Source organism: Pleuronectes platessa, chromosome 3, assembly GCF_947347685.1.
Source record: "Pleuronectes platessa chromosome 3, fPlePla1.1, whole genome shotgun sequence".
Lineage (NCBI taxonomy): Eukaryota > Metazoa > Chordata > Actinopteri > Pleuronectiformes > Pleuronectidae > Pleuronectes > Pleuronectes platessa.
The window spans coordinates 26,961,466-26,986,208 of NC_070628.1; the positions used below are offsets into that span (position 1 = coordinate 26,961,466).

Here is a 24,743-nt window from a genome sequence, read left to right on the forward strand (position 1 = left end):
GTGGTGAATTGTGTTGAGTAATGCCAACAATCCTTATTGTCTTTATACATTAGTGAGGAATTTATCATTTGGTGTGTGAGAGAAATAGGAGAGAGAGGGCTGTGCTGTGTACCTGGATGAGGTAGGCCGCTGGGTTTCTTCTTTTCTCAAAGTGCTTCTGTCTGTGCTGCTCTTGGACCTTCAGTGCAAAGCCTGAGCCCAGAATACCCTGGTAGGATATTAATAAGGAATAAATACTGAATGCAGTTGTACAACAAGGAGACTCAAGCATCACTGAGTTGCTGAGAAAACACATAAACGTGTCTGACGTGCATATAAAACAACAATGTTAAGTCTTCTCGAAGGAAGACTTTGACATATTTGCAAATCTGCCCGTTCACTGTCTCGTTGAAGGTTAGAGGAGATCTGAGCAACTCTCAGGGCATATTTACATTATGGGGGAGAATCCGCTTTGACACTTGCCTCTTCCATCATTGTGCACAGTTTAAAAAAACAAACATGTCTATGGTTCAGAGTCAAGTTACAAAACTTTGTGTTCAATACACCTGGTTTATCTACAATACAAAAACATTTAATGTTTTTCATAACTGAATTTACTTCATTAGTGTTCAAATGTGTTTAAATGATTTACTTAAATGCTGTAATTTATCCGAGGACTTAGAAGAAGATATGTTTAACTGACTATTACAGAGCGCTGGTTGAATGTTTATCCAGTCTTTATAATTACTGAACATATCACATGTCCAAATCACATCAAACTTTAAACTGCACTTCTTCAGGCAATTTGTGCAATTAGTATGTAGATAGCTAAAGTGGTGATGTTTTGTAAATCACCACTGGGAGCTCTGGAGTAATACATACTGTGCCAACCACTACGGAGCATGTGGAGCTTCAGTCCCCGTTCTCCTGCTGTGAACATGCCTTCTTCCCCGTGCAGGAGTTGAGTGGCAATTAGCATTGCGAACATGGAGACTGGAGGCAGGAGGAAACCGTTAAGAATAGATGTTTCTACTTCTCTGTTTGTGTATGGATCAAACAAATGAGATGGTTAGGTACTGATCTTAAGAAGAGATGGTGAGACAGTCGGGCAAGTCGTTTCCTCCTGCTTCCAGTCGATTAGCTCAACTCAACGCTAAAGAGAACCAATCACCTCCTGGCTCCGGCTCAATAGTAGTTACAGACATGAGAGCAGGAATAATCCTCTCATCTCACTCTCAGCAAGAAATATAGGATGCAAAAATTCTGTCATCTTACCATAAGTTCCCCCTTATTGACAAAATGTATGATTCTACTTTGATCTGATTCAAGCGGAAGTTACAGATACTCTGTGGAGTTGTCTTGTAAGCAAACACAGTTTTGTTTATATTAGTTTTCTCAAAAAATCTCCTGTGTGCATCCTTGAGGCTAGAATAAATGTACTTCTACATAAACACTGCAAAGTGTATTGTGCATATCTGTGTTTCCATTGGCCAATTCTCTTCTCCCCTGCCTTATGCTGGAATGCTAAAGGATTTATTAGATGTTATCACATTATAGGAATAATATAATTAAGTTTAGCGTAACCTCTATTATTCTGTGAAAAAGATGAAATGGAAAAACTGTCATTAAAGAAATAATTTATTAATTAATAATTAATATATTATAAATTGAAATCAATCAGTTAAATGTACTTTGCTTAATTATATTCACCTCACTAGCTTGGAGTCACATATCAGCCAAACATATCTATAGTCTAAATAGTCTAGTTTTATAAACAACATGGCTGCAGCCAACTACTGAGTAAGAGAGTGATCTCTAAGAAGAGGACGTATGAATTCTTCAGCTATCGGAGCCCCACAGTAAAAGGAATCATTTAAAGAGTTGGGACTTACTGCTGGCAAGGCAAAGAAGGAGATGCCCAAGAGGGCAAATCCTGCAGACAGCATCCGTCCTGTCCACGTCTTTGGTGTCTTGTCCCCATAGCCAATGGTTGTCAGGGTGATCTGTCAACACAAACAATTATTAATGTCTGAATTGTCGAGACGTTTATGCTAAGGAAAGAAATGCCAGTCGATACTTAACCTATGGACTTGACTACATCAGTACCATAGAGGGTTCATTCAGATTCACCTGTGGCACACTCAAGTCAAAATACAATCTTAGGTGAACTTGATCTGTTGGTATTTTTTCCAATAGTTAAAAAGAAAATGTGTTTTTTCTGTGAAAAACGCTTCCATTTTTGCATGTTTTTCCTTTTGCATGCTGCTTGATTTTGCCAAATATATGCATGATTTGAAATGACGCCTTCGAGCAGTGCAATCACATCAGAGTGATTAGGCCCGTGTGGAGGTCTTGTAGGAGCAACACTGTTTGGCCTTGGTTCTGCTCACACTGATGAAAGCCCGTGGCTAAAATGTTTATTCTATGTTGGGTAAAAAGTAATAATTATAAACACAGTATGTGGGTTGTTGTTGTTGCGTTCAGTTTATGAGGGTGATCCGTTGAGACATTATTATAGCTTTGACTGACTGAAGAATGGACCAAACATTTTTTTGGGGAGGACGGAGCCAGATATTTTGATAAAAGAAGAAAAATAAAAGAGTTAATAGTGACAATGATTCATCTTGATGCAGCCGGGCACAGACTCACGTGTGCTCATCAGAACAACATTTAATGCTATGTACCAGGCAGATAAACCAGGTTGTAACTGGAATGAGCACTGCATGTGAACCTACTGCTCAGCGTCAGTCCTCTGTCTGTTTGTGTCTGTATCCATCTATCTCAAGCCCTCTGTGTTGGCAGAATGATTACCCGAATTATCTTTTATTCAGGCTCTGATTGCTGATATTCATGACAAAGGTGGCTGCAGCCATTTGGCACAATTATGTGTTTTTGGACCCACTACGTGAATGATAGTTAATTGAGCATTGTAGGGCTAATGGTGTTGTCAATGCTCAGAGGCAATGACAAACTGAATCATCACTGCTGAAACGTGTCATTGTGGGCCTGCCAGAAAAATTAAATAACAACTGGCCATTACACAGATTTTCACCATCCAATCCGGCAGACATTTTTTTCTTGCAGAAGGTACAAATCAACCTCTGATGCAAAGAGGTGCAACTCTATTAGTGTTTACTGGATCCTGACGGGCAGAGCATCATCCCCCCCGCTCACCGTGCCCCACCACAAGGCGTCAGCGTAGGTGGCAAACTCCTTGTTGAACTTGTTCTCCACAAGGTAGACGAGGAACGATGAGAAGATGAGAACCAAGAAGCCGATGTACCAGGCAGTGACCAGTTCCTGCAGACAGAGTTCAAAACTGACATTCAGGGTGTACTCGTGGGAAAAGGAGACTTTAGTTAATACAAAACCACTTATATATATGAACCTTCACAGCAGATCAACATGAATTGGCGTTCCTATGATTTCTGAGGACCGAACTTTCTATGAAGGTTTAGACTGTTTATTATAAATCCGTTGACTGGGAGCGATTCATAGAAACCCAAATACAAAAGAGCACAAGAGCAGGGGCCGTTATCATGAAGGTTACCAGGAAGACCCTTCATGTCTTGTTTCACTTCCAGGAGGCAGATAATAAACTCTGATCATAAAGCAGATCAAAATGATGATTTACCTATAGTCTACTGTTTACCTTTTAATAAGCAGAGGGACAAGTCAGTGGGATCATTACCAATAGAACTGATGCATGAAACATCCTAAGCTATTATAGTTGGTGGAGCTAGTTTAAGGTTGTTTTACTTAGTTCAGGGGTCAGTTTACAACCTACAGTCATAAGATCAGAGGGGACATACGATGAGTATTGAGGATGGTAAAAAAAATATATAAACAACCCAAAGTTCCTCTACTCAAGATTCTTTTTTGGGTCACTGGGCTAAATTGAATTGGTTGTTTTTTAATGAAGCCATGTGAGAATTTAGAGTGGAAATCCCTATTTAGTGGAGCTTCGAACAATTATATATCCAACAAAGTTTCATTTATATTCTTGAAATAAATGTGGAGAAGTAAATAAGATATTATTTCTCCTCTGAAGTGTGGAGGAGTAATATAAAATCAGTATAATGTATACAGCATGGAATGGAAATACACATGTGCTAAACCTTAAAGTACAGAGTAAATATACTTAGTTACTTTTGACCACTGGTAGTACCATGATGTTATGAGAAGTTAAACAAACTCATAACTTATATGGGGATGAAAGTATTAAGTGAATTCTGGTGACCAGATCAAGTATCAGGTTTGAATCAGGACACTGTGTGAAGCTCTGGGCCAGGATCAGGTTTGGTTATGTGTGGCATCTAGGGTTGCAAACGGGCGAACAATTTCCAGTAAATTTCCGGAAACTTTCCATGGGAAATTCAAAACTCTATTTTAAAGATGTATGGAATGCAGCACACGCTGCACGTTGAATTTCAACCCTGCACTGTGCATTTCTCCATCACATGCGCAGATAATTGCCAGCATCCTGCACACTACAGCAGGGCTATTGAAGCCTACTGTAGTGTGGAGGACTAGTCAGGTAAGTTTCGATGATATTACTGGGGGAAATATATTAGCATGCTGATTGAGGATTGTTCATCTGTCCATCTAGCCTCTTTCTATTCGTTTGTCCATCAATTGTAAAATATTTTTAAAGACGATTCCAATTGTTTATATCTCTGGCGTTGGATTAGTGTTTTTTTACAAGCTTTCTTCTCATCTTATTTTACAGAACAATTCCACTTGCACTATCTCATGTGTGGAGACATTTCACCCCAGCCAATGTAGAAGGAAAGGTTGTGTACATTTGCAAATACAATGCAAAGACCTATATTAAGAATGACACAGATCCAGAAGCATATAGTCAAGTGCCAAAAGTTTCCTCAGGGCTCAAATCAGCCATTGACAAAACAAATGTTTATGATGTTTTTATGTCTGTATATGACAAGGTAAATACAGTTAGTGTAAATTACCCGCACAATTTCCTGTTAATTCCCGTTAATTCCCGTTAAGTCCCGTATATTCCCGTATATTCCCGTATATTCCCGTTTATTCCCGTTAACTCCCATGGTAAGTTTCCAACTTTTAATATTTCCGGAATTTTGCAACCCTAGTGGCATCTATTGCACTTCTGTCCGTCCTGGGAGAGGAATCCCTCACATGTGGCTCTCTCTGAGCTTTCTATGTTCTTTGGTAGTTTTCTTTCCTCTTGTTGAGGGTTAAAGAAAGAGGATGTCACACCTTGTTAGGCCCATGTGACAAACTGTGATTTGTGAATATGGGCTATACAAATACAATGTGTGTGTGTGTGTGTGTGTGTGTGTGTGTGTGTGCGTGTGCGTTTGTATGTGTGTGTCTATGTGTGTGTTTGTGTGCGTAGGTGTGTGTGTGTGTGTGGGTGTGTGTGTGTGGCCATCTACCTTGCTGTGTGCGTAGACCACAGATCCGAGCAGCTTCCAGGTACCACCTCTTCGATCCATTCGCACCATGCGCAGGATCTGCAGGAAACGCAGGCTACGCAGGACCGAGGTGGCGAAGATGTTGCCCTGACTGCCTGCCGACACCACCGCCACTGAGGCTATCAGCACTATGATGTCTGGAGGGCAGAGAGGAAACGCACAAGGGCTTACTAAAAGAAAAAAATCTAAAATCAACCCGTATGTTCTGTTAATGCCGGAAAATTCCCTAATTAGGAAATCACATAGAACAAAACTTCTTTTAATCGATTAATGAGCTTTTTCTTGCCTTGTTTATGAATAATTTAAGCTGGGTGGAAATACATTACCATTATGATGTGAGCACTATAATATATGCTTACATTTTTTTTATATCAGTCAAATGCTAGGTAATAACCCTAACCCCTGCTAAGACATCAAATCGGTTGCACAGGCTTATGCACATGACAGCAAAGAAAAACACCAATAAAAACAAATAACTTGTTACAGGAGTCGAGATCTAACCTTAAGGCAAGTTTATCTTGTTTGTTTGTTTGTTTGTTAGTAAGATTGCCAAAAGCTACTGGATGGATTACCACAAAACCTGTAGGAAGGGTGCAGCATTGGTCAGGGAGGAACCCATAAAACCTTTGTGTGGATCCGGATCAGAATAATTCAGGAATCTTGATTAAAAAAAAATCTCTTATGTTTTGGGGGTTTGTATTCCTGAATGTGTGCAATTTCAATATCAGGAAAAATCGGGATCTAGTTGATTTAAATGTGGATTCATTGGGATTTGAGTTTTTTTCAGCTGCTGTGGTAGCAAATAGGGCCAAAAACCTGTGACTATTCCAACTGTAAAGTGGCTTTAGCTATGAGGCTTGTTTTAATTTCAGAGTACTGTTGTGCCTTGATGGAGTTAAACTCTCCATTGAGTGCCATTCTAGTTAATAATGTGGCCACTGGTCTTTAAACAGACAGCCTGGTTCAGTCCTTGGGGTCAGAATATGTGGAAGTGGCTTAATACTGCTGGAATAAGAGCAGCACACTGCTGTCATCCCTCACTGTGGCAAACCAGCACGACAAAGACTCTGTAATACTGGAGCTCACATAATCTGCTGTGGGCATCAACAGTACATTAAAGCACTGTGTACTCTTCCTATATCCACTGCGAGCAAACTGGCTACAGCATCGATCTGCTGCAGACACAAACAGGAAAGTGGGAGAGATGTTACTGAAGCACTGCTCCCTCAAGAATATTTTTTCCACACACAGGGTATTATATCTATCAGAAATGATCAAGATCTCACAGCATAACACTGAGGGGAATGGTTTGCGGGTTTCAGATGAGTTCCTCTTCAATCTCTCATAAGAACATGGCGCACAAGTGCAGACTAACTTTAATAGTTCTGCAAACACATATACGCAAACATCAACAGAGACAGGCAAGCGCCCACACAGACACAGTTTAGACTTGTTCAGAAGAAGTTCACACAAAATCTACAGTGAACAAATGACTAACATTAAACCCACAAAGAACACGGACAAGCTCCCTTCCTTGCTCGGTTCATAAACAGATCTTTAATATGCCATGTGAAACCCTGTCCCCGAGTCGTGCTCCTGAGAGAAAGTGCTGACCGAGGTGTGGCTGATGATTCCTGCTATAAATCATGTACCAGTTGACCCACAGTGCAGAGAGGGAAAAGGGGGGAAAGTCAGCAGCAGCACCATGAAATATACATTAATGACACCCAGGGGATGGAAGTGTCCCGGGAACCTGCAGGGCTGAAGCAGGGTTCACTCAAGTGGGTAACCATGCGAGTTAACCTGCTCAGCCCAATAAGTCGTTGAGGGTGCGACTGTTTCTGCTTATTCAGCCACGGAAACATATAAAATAGAAATCAGTGCAGCAGAGGGGGACAGTCTGAGTTGTTTCAGCAAAACTAAAATCCAGAATTCCTCCTCAATGAAACTCGATATTGTTTCTTTATTAAAGTGCAGTCTGAGACACTCTTGTAATATATACAATTAATAAGCAGTGTTAAGAAACAGGAATTAGCAAGGACCAGACAGCTTCGATACAAAAGTGGTGATGGTGATGAGGATGAGGATTATTATATATTAAAAAAAAAATGTTGTCCTTGAAGTCAGGCAATCAGCATTTCTCCTTTTCTGTAGGTTTGATTTTTTGCCTGTGTGAAGTGAATGAGTTTGCAAATAAGAATAAACACGTCACAATCTGTTCCTCACTGAAATGAATGTGGAGAGAAATCCATTGTGGCCAGTGACCACTCAGTTAGAACCTTGAACCTTGGTTTATTATCCATGACTCTAAAAAATAACTTGTGTTTAACCTTTGTTGTGAGTCTTTTCATTTTTAATGCCCAATGTCACGTGAGCTAGAAATCCACTGCTCTTATGAGGGAAGTGCAAACTGCACATTTCTGAGCACAAGTTCTGTTTATAACAGCAAGAGGAAGTAACACATTTAGGAATTTACTTATTTTGACATATGAGAATTTTACAGCGAGTAAATTAATAAGAAACAAGGAAATAACTCTGCTGGGAGCAAACAAAAAAATCCCAAACATCGAATTACTTGTTTCGAAATCAATGGACTTTCGTTGCAGGTGCTGAACTGATTTCCCAAGCTGCCTCCTAACATACAGTGCCATCATTTCTGTAGTTCAACTTCATTTATTTGGGTTAAAAAGTAACAGCTACAAAATACAATACAAATTCAAAGCAGTTTTCCCTTGAATATAGAGGATTTGAGATTCAACCTCATTTGCAGCATGAATTGCAAATGGTCTGTTCTGACCCGGCAAATTTTCAAGTGGAAGAACCCAACAGGGAAATCAAACAATCCTGTTAGAAGAAAATGTGTAGTACCACAGTCCATCCACAACCTCACCACATTTACACACACATTTGTTAAGGACAGGTCTGAATGAATGATGGGAATTGAATTCAGCAGAAGTCACTGTCATTGCCTGTGTATCTCCCTCTCTGTCCACAAGGGAGGATTTTAATGTTATTGGGCTTTAAATGACTCCAGTGGACAAACAACCTGCATTCAGCAGTGACACATCAGCTTTAAGATCCTGACTTAATTATTTTCACTCATGGACTCAGATATGTAGAGTATTACTCCCTTTAGTATAAGACATTAATTAAAACATTAATGAGCAGAAACACACAGAGCCTCAGGAACTCCGAGGACACAGTGGCACAGACCAACAAAGCTGCTGATGTTATAGTTTTTTTTTCTTGATTTACTTTAAGCAGCAAATAGATTCCTTTGGAGAGCAGTACTTTAGCAGTAACATAACCCATACCCCTCCAGCCAAGTTTGAAAAGTCACTGAGAATACCCACTGCCATCAACATGCGTTTTAATTGAATCTGGAATATCTACCAGCAAGAAATATGAATATTTAAAATTCACACATTGTTTTTGTCTAAGGCAGCTCCAACAGAAGAAAATAAATCGATATTTTGATATTTTACAGTTAAACCAGGCAAGTTTGTCATTTAGGATCATGTTTTAGATTTATCAAAGTGTTAAGTAATAAGGTTGTCAATGTTAAGAGAACAACTAGTCAATCACTGTCTGACAAAATAATGGACAAAATTAAAAAAGATTCAACTCAAAATCCCCTTATTGGCTTTGTCTGAGCTTGCAACCACTCCTCATGGACTTCATCAGTGAATGAACTGATTCAGGCGGCTGAGTCACATTTGGAGCTAATCCAGCGCTGGTCTGACTCCTCCATTGGCTGATGAAGACCATGAGATGCAGCTTAAAGCTCAGACAAATCTGCTGAGTGGACTGGATATTATTCTGTTGCACGTGCACAATGCAGAGGAGGCTGTTTTATTTGAAGGTATTATGGAAATAAATTAAGAAAAAGTGTGAAGGAATATTTTTTACTATGTCTTGAACTGGTGAAATGAGTCTTCAAGCTTTAAACAGCAGTTCAGTCAGTGTGATTACTGGTAATATCACAAACATGACATGATTAGTCATGACTAGCTTTTCGACCAGAGGAATCCATTTAGTCTGAGGACGAAAGACAAGCAGAATCCTCTTAACATTTAAACTCACTTAATGTTTTCACAACAGCTCTGTCAAGTGAAGTTCAAGTAAAGATGTTGCTCTTCTATTTGCACTGTCTTCAGGTCAAAACAAGAACTGTTTGTGGTTGGTTGTAATTTCTTGATGTGCAGTGTCCTTCAAATTTCATAGAATAACACATGACACAGTTTCTCTCTTTGGGGAAGTGAGAACACAGACAAAGAAATGCTGAATAGACCTAATTCATTAATTAAACCAAACATTAATTAGGTTTATCTGTCAAAGGCACAAATGCATGATGGGACAGATCATCCTGTGAACCTGCATCACCTCCATCTGTCTCCCCTCTGCTCAGGTGCTCTGAGTCCAGTTCCTTTTCTCACTTCATCCCATCGTCTCTCTGATTGTTTCACACTCTCTGTCACACTCTCTAACTTCATTTTCACCCCTTTGTTCTGCCCACATTCCCTCAGCGCTGGCAGACACCAGCACCCGCAACAAAGTGTGACGACAGGAGCTCATGGCACCCTGCCTGACCTCCAAGCCCTGCGCTCCCTCCCTCGAGTGCCCTACTGTAACTTTCCAAGAGGCAGCAGAGAGATCCATGTCTAAACAGTGGAAAGAATAACAGGCAGTTTATGGCAAGCTCATCACGTAAATTCTCTCGACTCTTATGATCTCTGACCACAACCGAAAATGACACAAACAAACACATGTCAATGTCGTGCAGTGGAACCATGCTTACATCTAACATCAGATTGTGTTCAGAGAGAAGGGAAATCCGGGCCACTAGGGGGCAAGTTGAGGGCAACAGCGACGTGTCTGAGATCACAAAAAGTGACTCAACAAGGGAAATGTTGCTCCAACAACTCACCTATCACACAAAATGGCTTTCTGGCAAAGCGCAGTCGTCCCGGCCATCCTCTGTAGCGACAGCAGCATCCCGCTGACCAAATCCGGGCTATGTACTCCAACCCGAACACCACAATCATCACAAACTCCTGTTCACACGGACACAGACAACAACAGGAAGTCATTTTCAGGATTAATGGATTAGTCAGTGAAAACATCATCACATGTTATGATTCATGTTTGTGTCATTTAACTTGTCACCAGGTTGACAAAGTATCGTACCTGGAAATAGGCAAAACACACAGTCACAGATGCAGATTCCATTAGACACAACACAGATGCATTCAGCACCGTGAAATGATTATTGAGATGGTCGCTCCCGCTTCATGAATTCGCTGACATTTTTTAATAGGACGCGCAAAAATGTTATTTTTTCCATCTGAATGGAGAAGATGAATGAACAGGTTCATTTTTGTTCATTTCATTGCCACTACAATATCGTTATGGTATCACCACCAGTAACACCAACGTCCTCGTCGTGCAATCATTGTGTCATCAATGGCAAAGACAACAGGTTCCTGGGCGCTACTCCCACTTCTTCTTCTCGTTCTATTGTTTAATGCTGTCTAAACTTCCTGCGACACACTACATTTTGGCCCGATGGTCTAGGGCAGTGAATTTCAACCTTTTTTGAGCCGCGGCACATTTTTTACATTTACAAATCCTGGGGCACACCACCAACCACAATGACACTCTATGGACTAACACAGTACATATAATACATATAGTTAGTAATATAATTTCTAAATGTATTAAAAAGCACTATTTTAAATTATTTCAGCCCTTTCTTACTCTTACCTTTTAATGAGCGCAAATTGAATCAGATTTATGAAACAATACCACAAGGATCATTTAAAACAGGATCTTTTAACCCTGTCTAAAACAGATTGACCTGTTTTGAGTGCCAATAGTTACTCCCGCCGTTTACCCGCGCTTCATTGAATTTCTTCACTTTGACATTCAGAGCACTGGGCAGGAATCACATCGCATCAACACCCACCGTGGGCCTTCGCGATGCTTTGTTTGAATTAAACAGTCGGATTCCCCTGGTCCGCACCGGTTCTGGCTGCTAGACGCCAGCCGAGGCGCACCGCCGGAAGGGCCCCCCCGCGCGAACGGAGGGTTCCCCCAGCGGGCGCCGTAGCTGAGGTGATCCGCGAGAAGGGCCCGACACGCGTCCAGAGTCGCCGCCGCCGACCGCCGTACCCGGTCCCCTCCAACGGCCCGCCTTCCGCACCGGCGACGGACACCGCCCCGCGGCCCCAGAGAAAGAAAGCACCCTGCACCACTGACGCCGTGAGGCACAGCGGAATAGGACCTCCCCCCCAAAAAACCTGGAGGCGTGCCGCACGCCGAGTCTCCGGCGGCGTGGAGAGGAGGGCGCCTGCTCCCCCAGCGGCGGCACCTGCCCAGCGGTTTAACCACAAATACCAATGATATCGGTGAAAGTCAAGTTTATTACCGATGTGCAGATGTCGGTAAACGAGGCAAATATCTGCCGCTACCGATGTTCGGCCGATACTTCGGTGCAACACTAGATATTAGATAATTTCCCACGGCACACCTGACGATCTCTCACGGCACACTGGTTGAAAATCACTGGTCTAGGGCACCTTTCACGCCTGCTATTTTGGTTCCTCACCAAACTACGTAGGTGTGAAAGTGCTGTAAGTCATTGTTTTTATTCTGTTGTCCTGACTCCTGAGGTCCCAAGAACTCCAATGGTGATAAGGCTTATGTGTCTTGACCAGCTGATCAAATGTCTTGTCATTATAAAGATGATTTGATAAAAACACAGTTTCTGAACGCTTTCTGGTCTGCAACTTCAACCAGCACTCTTGTATACCTACAATAATGGTGATCCATAAACACGAAAGGGGATAAGGCAAAATTAAGGACAAAGGTTCTGGTAAAAAAAAGTAATTTTTGCTCTGGTGTTTCTCCAGTATCTTACCAGGATGAGGAGGCAGTAGGAGGAAAATTCCACATGAGTTGGGATGGTTGAGAAAACGGAGAGCACCAGACAGCTGAACACCAAAACGAACCTGGACAAATAAAAAAAGGCAGAACAGTTAACAAAACACATAAACACAACTGGGATCAAACAGAAGGACGTCAATGATCTGACGTTGGGATCGGTCGAAACCTAATTTCCGCTGGTTTGTTGATCTGAGAACTGAACAGGACAGCGGAATCCTCCTCTGCATTTTCCTCTGTGACAAACTTTTGAACCCGTTTTGGCATAAAAGGAAAACCAGTGCATGAACAACCTGGCAGCACAGTCGCAGAACTTATTTCCTCTCTGCAGTGAACCATGAGCCCAGCTATTATTCAATTTCCTGAGATATCAAGTTATTCATGCTTGTTTGTGCAAAATGATTTGCAAGAAACAAGCAATGAAACTGTGGCTATTGGAAAACAAGCAACATCCGACCATTTCCACACTCTCACTGGCGCTGCCTGCACAGGGAAACTGAAGCCATTACCCTAACATGTGTTTTTTTGTTTTGTTTCCATCACATTAATCTTCCAGAAACACATCGCTGTCTGAAATGCGAACATGGGGCTGGGGTGGTGAGAGCGCATCTGTGTTTTATCCTCTCGGAGCTCCTCTTTAACCTGCTGGACACCGACTGCTCGACGGGCTGTGTTTGTGTGTGTTTGTTCTTTCTTTAAACGGCCGTCCAGGGAGAGGATAGAGTGAGCAGACACAACCCGCTTCATGTTTGCAGAGTTACCCAATTCTCATCCTTTAGGGCTCTTTGTGGATAAAGAACTTTCACTTTATCAATAACCTCAGCACAATAGAACAGAGCTTTATGCAGATAGAGAATATGGTGTCTTCAAACATGCTTTATTTCTCAACCATTTCAAATTTTGATGGAGGTTTTACTCGATATAATACTTTTCTTCTCGCTCTTCATGATACCGTTTGTCCATCTGCACAGCTGTAAAGAAGTAGAGACAGGGGACTCCTTACTATCAGCCCCTCAGTGCTGACCTAATCATGACCCCAGATTGTCACAGAGTTGAACGGAGGTCTTTCAAACTTGAAAATACTACAAACTCAGTAGTATGTCCCGTGGTTGAATTGTGCTTGTGTGAAAATGGTGGGTGTGCAGAGTGAGTCACTGTCCCATAGCCTTCAGTACAGTAAAGGACTGTGCTGCTCCGACCCCAGTCGGACCCTCCCTGACATCCAGAGAGCCCAAACAGAGGTCAACATTTTCCACAGCCGCCAGGATGGTTATGTCATTATATCCCGACACATACACAGAGCTGCTGGGGGTTGAGAGGGAATTCAAAGTTAAAGTTTGAGGTTTGTTCTTTTGACATTTCCAAAGATTCGAATAATGTAATTTTGATTGGAGGAAAAACATCTAGAGACAAGCATTGTGATGCTGTCAGCTGAAAAGCAAACTCCTTGTCGCCGGCACACCTACGCCTCTCGCACTTACAAGGTTGTCAGACCGAAAATTACACAGTGACAATCAACTCCCTTCATCCACAGCCCTACACGAGATTCCATTTTGAATACATTTACTTTAAAAGGGAGCAGTCAAGTACTGAGAAGCACTGACAGCAGCATCAAGCTCTGAGCAGAGTTCACTAATTAATTCCACAAACTAGTGTTACAGGCTGGTCTCGGTAGCTGTGTGTCAGGATGCCCTCCACCCAGAGCACACAGGTTTCATCTGGAGTGTCTCACAGTGTTCAATCTGAGCAGCACTAGCTGAAAATAAAGCTGACACACAGACCTTGTACCAAACACACACACAACTGTGCTCAAACACACACGCGCATGCACACACACACACACACGCATGCACGCACGCACACACACACACACAGACACACACACACACACACACACACACATGCACACACTGTCCTTCCGCCCACTCACCCACTCATGTCTTTTAAATGCACCGTCCCCCTTCCTCCACTCACATACAAACAGCAAGAGAACCAGCACCACTGAGTGCTAAGTGCTGTGCACATTTGCATATTTTAATTGATATGTTTGAAAAAAAAGTTGCAAGACTAATAACTAATGTCCATAGATCCAGACTGTGCAGCGCACACTGGGATCCTCTTCATTAGTGGAGTCTGAGGGGAGGGGGATGGCACAGGCCCCTGGTGTAAAGTGCAAGGGTCAGTAGGGGATAGTTAATTGGCTTATTAGTGTGACTCTTGATATTCCTTGATAGAAAGTCAATTAAATGACCATAAAGACATATGCAACGGAAGACAATAAAACAATCATGAAGACAAAAAAAAATGGATGTAAGGTGATGCAAAGTAACCATAAAGAGATGCAAAAACACAGCAGCCGCAAGACAGCTGCAAAGAGACCAAACAACGACCAAGTCGTGAAAAACAGCTATGAACTGCACATGATACTGATATGAGGCTGTAATCATCAGAACGGACTGGGTTCCAGAAGACTACAGAAGAAGCTTTGTCTCCAATGACATGTGGCTGTTCCCTCTGAAGCTGTCCATGGTCCTGAAACTAAATTCTGCGTCCACACCTGATTCAACATTAGGTTTTATTCCACTATACACCACCGTGGTATTTTATCTGGGCTTTCAGCTAAGCTTTGTCTCACCTCTAAATTACAAGCAATATTTTACAGTGTGTTTTGCCAGTTAGTATTAAAGTAATCAATGCAGTTAAGCACACAGTACAAACAGAGGACAAGAAGATGTATGTGTCATGTGTGAATCTTGCAGGTTGGCTCAGGAACTGTGAGATTTTACTAAGAGAAAACTTCTCCCCCCGGTCATTTGTGAAACAGAAACAGAAATTAGACTGTAAATAACATTGCTCTGGGCAAAATAACACAGGGACTTGAATATGTATATGATATGTAGTGTCACTTTGTGTGGTTCTTGGAAGCTTTAAAATGAGATGAGACTACACAGATAAAATAACCTACTGTGTATCTGTTTCCTTTTGTTTTTTACATTTCCAGGATCCATATTTTTCTATTATTTGAATACTGAAAAGCTCTTATACGCAAAAGCACACATTAGTAGATCTAGCTACAAGATCAGATTTTTGTTCAGTTTTTTCTTCTTTTTAGCATGCCATCACAAGTCATCTTCAGGTGCAAAAAGCTGAGTTAAACATCAACTGTAAAACCATCATCACCGATGGCCTCAACATAAATATCCACGGTAGACTCTCTGCCTCCTTTTAGGGTGACAGTGACCTGAGGCCAATACCTCATGACCTCTGACCTTTCTTTTGAGGTCAAGCGTTCACATTCCAACACACAGTCAGTCATGCTTTGCACATCTTAATTCATTCTACACATTCAGCATGCCATGGTGTTTGTTTATTCAAACAGCGAAAGGCCCTGTCAGTGTACTCAGCACATTTCAAAGGGGGAGGTGCATATTTAAGGGATGTGTTACACACTGTTAGACTGTTGTTACTTGTTGTACTGTTTTTGTATTGTAGCTATCAGCTGCTGTGTAAAGATACACTGTGAGCAGGGAAATGAGTGTGACTGTAAAGCTCAGAGAGAGATGCTACGAGACCAAAGACGACAGAACAATTCCCTTAATGCACTGGGGCTCTTTGAAAGGCTGAGCCAGGGATGCACAGTGTACTTTGTCAAGAAGCAGTGGCAGGGGTGGGAGAACATTGAGTGTGTGTCCCCTTCCCTATTACAGCGATGCATCTCAGTTTGCAAGAGGCACTGATAGAGAGAGCAGAACGGGCGGAATGTGTTTGGGAGATTAGACGAGTGCAAATGAACTTGCAAAGCGGGAGCAAGGATTTTACTGACGTCTGCCTATTGACACAATGAGGTGTTTGGAAGAAGCCTGGTGGGTTCATTTGTTGGTGTGGGAGGATTTTTAACGTGCAAATCACACTGTTTCGATAACACAGCAACACACATAGCATATCAAATAAAGCGTCTGGGTCTGATCCGCTACACATAGCAAAAAGAGTTTCACAGGGATTTTGACACTCTTGAAGCTCTGTTAAAAGAAAGAAAGAAATATGCTGTAAGGTTAATATCACACATTTTCAATGGCATCCTGTTTGGATTAAGGAAAAAGTCAAAAAAATTAAGTTCTCTGCAGCCCAATGACAGCTGGGTAATTTGGAATAGACGTCAAATTGAACTCATGACAGGCATCTTGTTGATTTCTGTGATGGGACATTTTGTATTTAGATATGTTTAATGAAAGAATGACAAGTATAGATAGAGAATATTATTACAAGATGTGTTTCTGTGTGGTTTACACTTTGTAACACTGAGATGTTCTTGTGATGTTCTCTGCTCAAATGTGTATTTGCTGGAGATTCCTGTGCCCTCGGCTGAGACCAATGGTTTTCACAGCAGGGATCAATTCAGCAGATACAACAGAGGGGTCAAAGGTGTTAACTGACCAGAAGAAAGGGGTCTGAGAGAAACAGGTTTCTTCTTGAGTCTCAGCAGAGTTCATGTCATTTTGTTGTAAACTTCAAACAAGTCCTCATGCAGATTGAAGGTGACCAAATGTTTAAGCCTGGTCACAGCACTCGGAGAGCTGATTGGACAACATTCTTCCTATGTGAAAGGAGGAGCTTCTACTTGTTTAAATGAAGTCTATTTTGGGTGGCTCAGGGCCAAATGCCTTGTATCTCACTGTGGTACAGGCTTTGAGCCCCTAGCCGCAGCTAGGTAAGAATTAAACCACCAGAAGACAATTGTTTGCTGTGTCATATGTATGAAATATCCCATTACATTTCCAATACTACCAGTTACAGTTTTCCCTCTTCATACAGCAGAAAACCTACACAAAAAATGTAACGTTTCACTGTCTTTATATTTTGTGTACATGCAGGCTGGGCTCATGAACCTTTGTTTGTTTTCAGTAATCATGTAGAGATTATTTGTATCCATTGCATGCAGTTGGCAGTTTATTGGATACACTTATAGGTAAAACTAATGCAGGCTAAATAACAGAATCATCTGTCTGTAAAATGCAATACAGTTCAATAGCAGTCTCCAAACGATATTAAGCTATATCAACACCTCCCTAAACCAGTTTCAATAAAAACTCAACATAATAACCTTGTTGTAGGTGCGAGTTGTTGTATTAGACAGTTTTCCTTTCAGCTAGGTGTATCTAATAAACTGGAAACTGAGTGGGTAACATTACTTCAGTTCCCTCAATATTGCTGCCCGGATGAGTTTCCTCCCCTGACATGTGTTGACGTCAGTGCAGAGTACTGCAGGGATAGTTTGGCATTGGTGAGTTTCATTTGCTCCTGGTTGCCCGGGGGCATCACTTCAGATTTATGTGTTTCAATGAGAAGTTCACAAACATGAGGCTTTATAGATTTTCTAACATTGAGGATAGATGCTCTTGTAGGATCAGAAACAGCTGGCGTGCCCAGAAGCGGCAGCAGCAGCACAACTGATCATTAGGCAGCAGGGCTGACTCATAGTATATGTAATTTCAACCTAAACAGTCACTGTACATTTTTCTCATTTCACACCGTACACAATTTGAAATTATGCTGGGTTCACAGAGAAAACTGTAATGGAAAAAGCCAAATATGTATCAATAATAAATAACGCTGAAGTAAAAATGTAATCAACTCTTTTATTTAAAAAGAAAAGATGAGATGCTTGGAGCTGATATTTGGATTGTCATGAAAAGGCTTAAAACACGGTGTAAATGACACCGTTTCAAACCAAATTTGAATTTGGGGCTTCATGACACTTGGATGACACCAAACGAGTAGTTCAGAGGCATTTTATGTATTTTTTCTGTTGCTTTCATATTTAGAGGTGAGTAGATAATGAGTGAATTTTCATATTTCGGTGAACTTTAGCCTCAGGGACCTCAGTGACACCCTCTGACTCTGAAAAAAACCAGGAGACTACCCCAGATTGTAGTGAGCAAACTATAAACAAGAGCGTTGTTAAAGTGAAGCCCAACTGCTGACACAGCTTCAGCCAGCTGCGTCACACAATGTCCCTAGCCAAACCATAAACTATAAAGATGGACTACAAATCCCATGAGTTTGCGAAGTAGCGATCGAGGGATGGAGCCACGGAAGCGAGGTCCCATCACACCCACGAAATAACGAATTAAATTCAAACTGAAAGAAAAATGAACATTTGAAAACACATCTGTGTGATAAGAACTACTTAAAAGGACAGAAACCTTCTTTGAGAAAAGACAGGAGCAGTCCTGTTGTTTATCCTAATATACAGCCTATGGACCAAGCCTAAACACTTGGCGTAAGTGTGCAGCTGAAATAATAGCTCAGTTTCTTAACACTATGTACGATATTTTATAGATTAATACATAATAAACTGACAGAGCAACTGCAATATAACATGACGTGGCTGTTTCGTTGCTCATGGTAGAGGTGTGACTGGTAAATGTCATGATTGACATATTAAATGCAGAGGAACCTCTGTGTCAGGGTGTTTGTTGTTCTCACTTCCTCCCCCATTAAACATGAAAACATTTCATGGTAGGTTCAAGTGGTACAATGTCAATCAATATGTAAGTTCCCTTATATACTGAAACAATGCTCTATACAGGGAATGTTTTATTTTTCCTGCTTGTAAAAAATAGACTAACTTATAATAGGTTAAGAATAAAATAAAAGAGAAATCTAAAGCTACAAATACTGAAATACTCTTTAGTACATTTTGTTTTTGTGATTTTCTTTCATGTTTTATAAATCGAAAGGCAGTCTGTGACCAAAGAGCTAAGAACCTTGTAGCGTGTGCTCTCCCTGACAAGATGATAACGATGTGATCATTTTATTGCAGGGTAAGTCTCACAGCGAAGATTGTTTTTAAACAGCCGTTTAAAAATACTTTTAAACTCACATCATGTCCCGACGTCCTGGGATGACAAGCGCTGAGACTTTCAGGAACACTTTGTCCCATGCAGTGTGTTCTCCTTTAGTTCATGATGCAGTCAGTGATTCTTTACTTTGATATTTTGTACTTCTTTTTTAAAAGACAGAATGTTGCCTTAGCTGGTGTAACATTGTATAAACCAATGGGTTCTTCGTAATATCTCATATCCTACTGTGCCTAAACAGATAATTAGCGGAGAAGGCAGATGGACAAGGAGCATCATCCAGTAATGCTTCCCCTGTCACAGCAGCACTGGAGATAAGAGTTGGCTACACAGCTGGGAGATAAAAACTGCATCAGTGGAACCGTAGGAGGATCCATAATGGAAGGTAAAGGGGAGAAACTGACGTACTTTCAATATAGTCTATTCATAAATGAGCCGCCCATCCATATTTCTACTGTAAATATTGAATGTTGGTCAGACTGCACTGAGGGTATTCTTTTATTATTTATAACAATTTCCATTTTGAAAGTGCACTTTTAAACTGAAATGTGTTTTAAGTTGCTTAATTATTTTTTTCTTGATTTGAGCAAATAGAAAGACAACTGTTGCCAGAAACTGTGATCATGTGGGCTGGTTAAAAGACAATAAGAGAGCCTATTGGCTGGTCAACATGATCTCTGCATGCAGGGACTGTTCTATTTGTGAACCATCATAGATAGTGAGATGTAAAATACAGTTACAATATAATATACACATTACAGGGCAGGCCCAGAAAAATTATAACTGGCCAACTATGGACAGTGGCCGATAACATACACACACACTTTTGAATGTTTAGAGTATATTTGAATATAGTTTATGCAGCAGTATACCATTAATGAGTTAGATGCACAGACAGATGCGGAGTCCATTAAATCTGGGTAAACAGTTAATTTTTATTTAGTCGTTATAAATATTAATATATATATCACCTAAATATGTTGAGCATTTTGGATATTGATTCATGACTTGTACAAAACAGCTACTGATGAGGTTTGTCATCACTACACGTGTGTAGTGACAGCAAGATGTGAAGAGCCAGCTGCTTTTCTACAGACACACTTTCACATCTGGGGGTGCAACTGGGGCAGACTTCCGAGTCACACAGCAACTTCCACCACACAGATTTCCCATCTGGTGACTTGGCCACTCCAAACATCAGTGAATACATGTTCTGTGTTGCTGGATCTGGGATGCTGGGCATGTTGATGGGCAGCATCTTGAAACAGAGGCACTCAAACAGTGCTTGGCAACATTGTGAAGCTAATGTCATTCTCTCGTGAAGGCATTTGTGTGGAGGGCTACTGTGGCTGCTGGCTGTGAGGGAGGATGTCGGAGGTCTTACCGCAGCCTCACGGAGACGTTTCAGCGAATTATAACAAATACTGAACTCTCTTTGTGTCATTATGTTTTCTGTCTCTCATTACAGCAACTCAGATGAATCACACTCATGAATCTTATCTTCCTGTTGAGACTTTTTCATAATGGGCCCTTTCGGACAAGATGCAGTATGACGATCGATCATCGCAACTTTGATTTGAGTACTTCTTACAAACAGCTCCCATTATCCCTGTTTTGGGAGAGGACACTGTCCAAAGTAATCCTCAGGGATTGATCTGGGTCATTTGCAAACCTATTGATCCTATTCCACAGCTGAAATGTCCTAGGTGACAGATCCTCTAGCAGCCTAATAGGCTCATAGTGGTGTCCCACTTTTCAGTGACCCTCTCCATCGATCAACACTACACGTCTGCTTCCTCCAGCCAGGGACGGGTCGATACTCAGACCTCCGAGCTCCACCCAACTTCCACCTGCAATCTCTCTCTAGGCAAACAAGTATTAATGGTGCCAGGCGAGGGAATAATGAGGCATCCAGACAGAGATTCACTATGGTCAGAGAACACAGACTTCTCATTGTAACACTGTAATGAGAGACGGACATAGAAGAAGAGTGAAGCGGTGTCCCGGACTTACCTCACAGAGTTTGCTAAATTAATACCTTTATTTGTTGAATAAAGGCATCACCTGTCCAGATGGTGTTCTGGCTAACATCCACTGGGAACACCACACCCACCGTTCCCTGTGGCACAAACAGCCACCATCTCAAAGGTCAATAAACCTGCTGTATTTGTGGAGGATGAATCGGCAGAGAAAAAAATCAAATAAAGATAGTGGCTTCAATTCATTCAGGACAGCATCTGTACACAATCTCAAGGGTCAGCAGAGTTTAGAACAGAAGACTTTCAGCAGCAACTGGTCGGTGTTCAAATGAAGGCCATCAAGACAAATTGACCCTGTGCTTCAATCTTTGGAGCTTTAAACTAAATCAAAAACCACTCTCTGAAAAACCCTGGCTCACAGGGGCTAAAGTGCCACAAATATTACTTTCCAATTTGAGTCTGGAAGAGACCAGCGGAGCTAAGGGCTGCGCCGCGATTTCATAGACTCGGATATCTGCTCAGGCAAACCCCTGTGACCTGAAAATAGCGAGGACCCCATTAATCAACGGGCACAAGAGTGTGCCGATCGGTCGACATCTAGCATCCGTCTTCATGCAGACTAAATTTGGGTGATCATGCAGGATGAGGTTGATGGCTGAGGACATTAAAATGGTCTGCGCTGCCGTGCCAGAGCTGAATTATTAATCAAATACAGATATACGATGTGACGACAGGTTTTCAATCAACAGCCAATCTTTATTTTCAATCTGAAGCTCATCTGTTTCTTTTCCTATTTTCTTAGTAACTGATCCTGGGGGGGGGGCTATTTATCAATTTTTCTGCCATAAACTACACAAATTTTCACTCTGAAAAACTGTATCACTTCTTAACTTAAAAAAGAATCACTATCTTCAACTGGGCTGGGGTTCTCTGTAAGTATGGATCATTAAATGTGTTAGATAATATATACATTTGACCAAAATTATGTGTTATGTGAAAGGGGCTGCTTAGTGACTCTACATTTTACCTGAGGTCTGAGATTTTGTTTCAGTTCAGAAAGTTTCAGCATTTTTCAGATCATTGATTTGGTTTTTAGATTTTTTCTCTCTCTCTGTCTTCAGCAAAAAAAAAAATTATCATTTAACAAAACCTGGTCAGCAGTTTTCTTTTGTGTAACTGACATTTAGTGTGACGGAAAGAAGGTTGTGGTGTTCAGGCATGTGCATTGAAGTGTAGAGTATAAGACAGGTTTTTTGACCAGCAGAAGAGGCTTCTAATTATCGGGATTTTCAGCCAACAGTGTGAGCTTCTGTTGACTCTTCTCTCTTTTTTGTTCAGTTGAAGCAAAGTGTATGTAACTATACATATAACCCAGAAAACATCTCACCAGCCTCTGCAGTGGAATAAAATCGGACATAAAAATCTTAAATCTATTGTGTGCATTCAACTGGAACCAAGTCTACGTCTACATATATCCTAACTCTCTTTTTACAAAGACAAATGTGTCCAAAGATATATAGATACAGTGAATCTACTGTATACATAACCTTGCTAGCATTAATACCCACAATACATCAATACCCCTTTGGGGTGTTTGTTAGTGTATGTACTTTGTATGAGCATAAACAGATAAGAAAGGAGAGAAAAAACAGCTTGGAGGTCTGAGCAATTCACTGTGCAATGTGTGAATATCTTAGGATCCATCCACAAGACTAAACGCAGCAGTTTCCCAGAGGAGCAAGAAACCTCAAGCACGAACGAAAAGCTGAGATAAAAAGGCACCAAAACACATACACACAAACACACAAAGGAACTGTACGGGGGGTCATGAAAGGTGGAGGATGGCTACAACAGAACACCTAACCAGCGTGACTAAGAGAGATGCTTGAAACGCCCGATCCATTCACAAAATATATATTTTATAGGAACTAACAGGGATCTTTTTGGGGGTTTACTGGGTCTAAAGCTCCCTCTGTTATTATGACAATACATTAAAACACAAATAATCTTCTCTTGTCAGTGAGAGCAGGAACATTTCTGCCCAGGGACACAAAGTTCCCCTGCACACAACGGATGATAAAATGTCTCATAACCTACACATGAATGCAGCATATATTTCAGCTGCTTAACGCTGTATTGAAGAGATACTAAGATACCATCACTTCAATTCCCTTCAGCTCTTTAGAGGCACACTGGGAGAATGCTCATTGGAAACGTGGTAAGGCTGTGATCGATGACTTCAGGGTGACGTGATTAACGAGTTGCAGGGGAAAACTAAAGACTTTACACAGAGTCCATATCTCCAACACTGACAAGTCTTCATAAAAAATATACAGAGGTCCACAGGGGCGAGCATGTGATGAAGCTGTTATGATTCTCAGGCCATATCTGATGTAACGATGAAAAGGACTGCGTGTCAGCATCTCTTACGGCAGCAACTATTAAAAAGCCAAATTCTGTTACCACAGCTTATATCAGAATGTGCGCCTGTCGCTGCACAGCATGTGAAAGAAGAAAAGCAGTTCTCCCTTTCTCAGTCGAGGATCAACATGGCAGGGGTTACTTTGTGGGGTTAAAACCATTCAAATAATGCAGATTCAGCGTTTCCTTTCCCTGCATTTCATTGAGAACAAATCTCTCCCTCCGGCACCCGCTCACCTCGACCCGCTCTAATCTCCTCAGAGATGGTGGCGATTGTGTCACATCCGATTTTCTAAACATACACACAGTCTGACCAGCATGTACAGCATGACTGATCCAGTTAGTGGGAAACACGGAACAAGCTGCCATCATGAAGGCCTGTGTGCAGTCCCTAGAGATCATATAGACAGGAAGCAAAAACCCAATGCCTGATTCACTCACATTTGTAATATTTACAATCTATACAGTTGCAATCAGAAATATTCAACCCCCTCACCTCAATAGACATTATAGTGATGTGGATGACAGATAATGACAATAAATGACTGAAAAACCTCATCAAACAACAAAAGATATATATTGATGCATATTTTAATTATTTTTACAACAGAAGTTGACTTAAATTTGAGGTTCAAATAAAAAATGTAACTCTTTCAACACATGTGCATGTGCAATATTATTCAACCCCCCAGCTTCAGTACTTTGTGGCGCATCCTCTAGCTTTTATAACTTCTAAAAAAAAAAATTGGTAAGTGCGGACAAGCTTCTTACACCTCTCAATTGGAATCTTTGCCCATTTTTCAAGTGCAAAAGCCTCAAGCTCAGTGATGTTTGATGGCTTCCGTGCTGCAACTGCCTTCTTTAAATCCCACCAAAGATTTTCAATCAAATTTGAATCTGGTGACTGTGAATGCCACTCCAGGAGGTTCCAGGATCTTTTCTCAACCAAGCTTTGGTGGACTTGGAGGTTTTGGTTTGGATCATTGTCTTGCTGGAAAGTCCAATGATCACCAAGGTTTAATTTGTCAACAGAAGCCATCACATTCCTCTTTAAAATGGCCTGGTATTTCTGTGAATCCATGATGCCATGTACACAATAAAGATTA

The 24,743-nt window shown here is 41.2% G+C and overlaps 1 protein-coding gene across 4 annotated transcripts in view; it reads right to left on the reverse strand.

Moving 5' to 3' along the window:
• The window catches only part of kcnq5b (potassium voltage-gated channel, KQT-like subfamily, member 5b), a 114,466-nt gene that overhangs the window by 19,010 nt on the left and 70,713 nt on the right, over positions 1 to 24,743 (reverse strand). For all 4 annotated transcript variants that reach the window (XM_053419211.1, XM_053419210.1, XM_053419209.1 and 1 more), the window contains exons 2-7: positions 12,355 to 12,445; positions 10,363 to 10,489; positions 5,397 to 5,572; positions 3,154 to 3,279; positions 1,872 to 1,982; positions 113 to 208 (exon numbers count right to left, since the gene is read on the reverse strand). In XM_053419211.1, the coding sequence (XP_053275186.1) occupies positions 113 to 208; positions 1,872 to 1,982; positions 3,154 to 3,279; positions 5,397 to 5,572; positions 10,363 to 10,489; positions 12,355 to 12,445 (727 nt within the window). The remainder of the gene's footprint in view (positions 1 to 112; positions 209 to 1,871; positions 1,983 to 3,153; positions 3,280 to 5,396; positions 5,573 to 10,362; positions 10,490 to 12,354; positions 12,446 to 24,743) is intronic.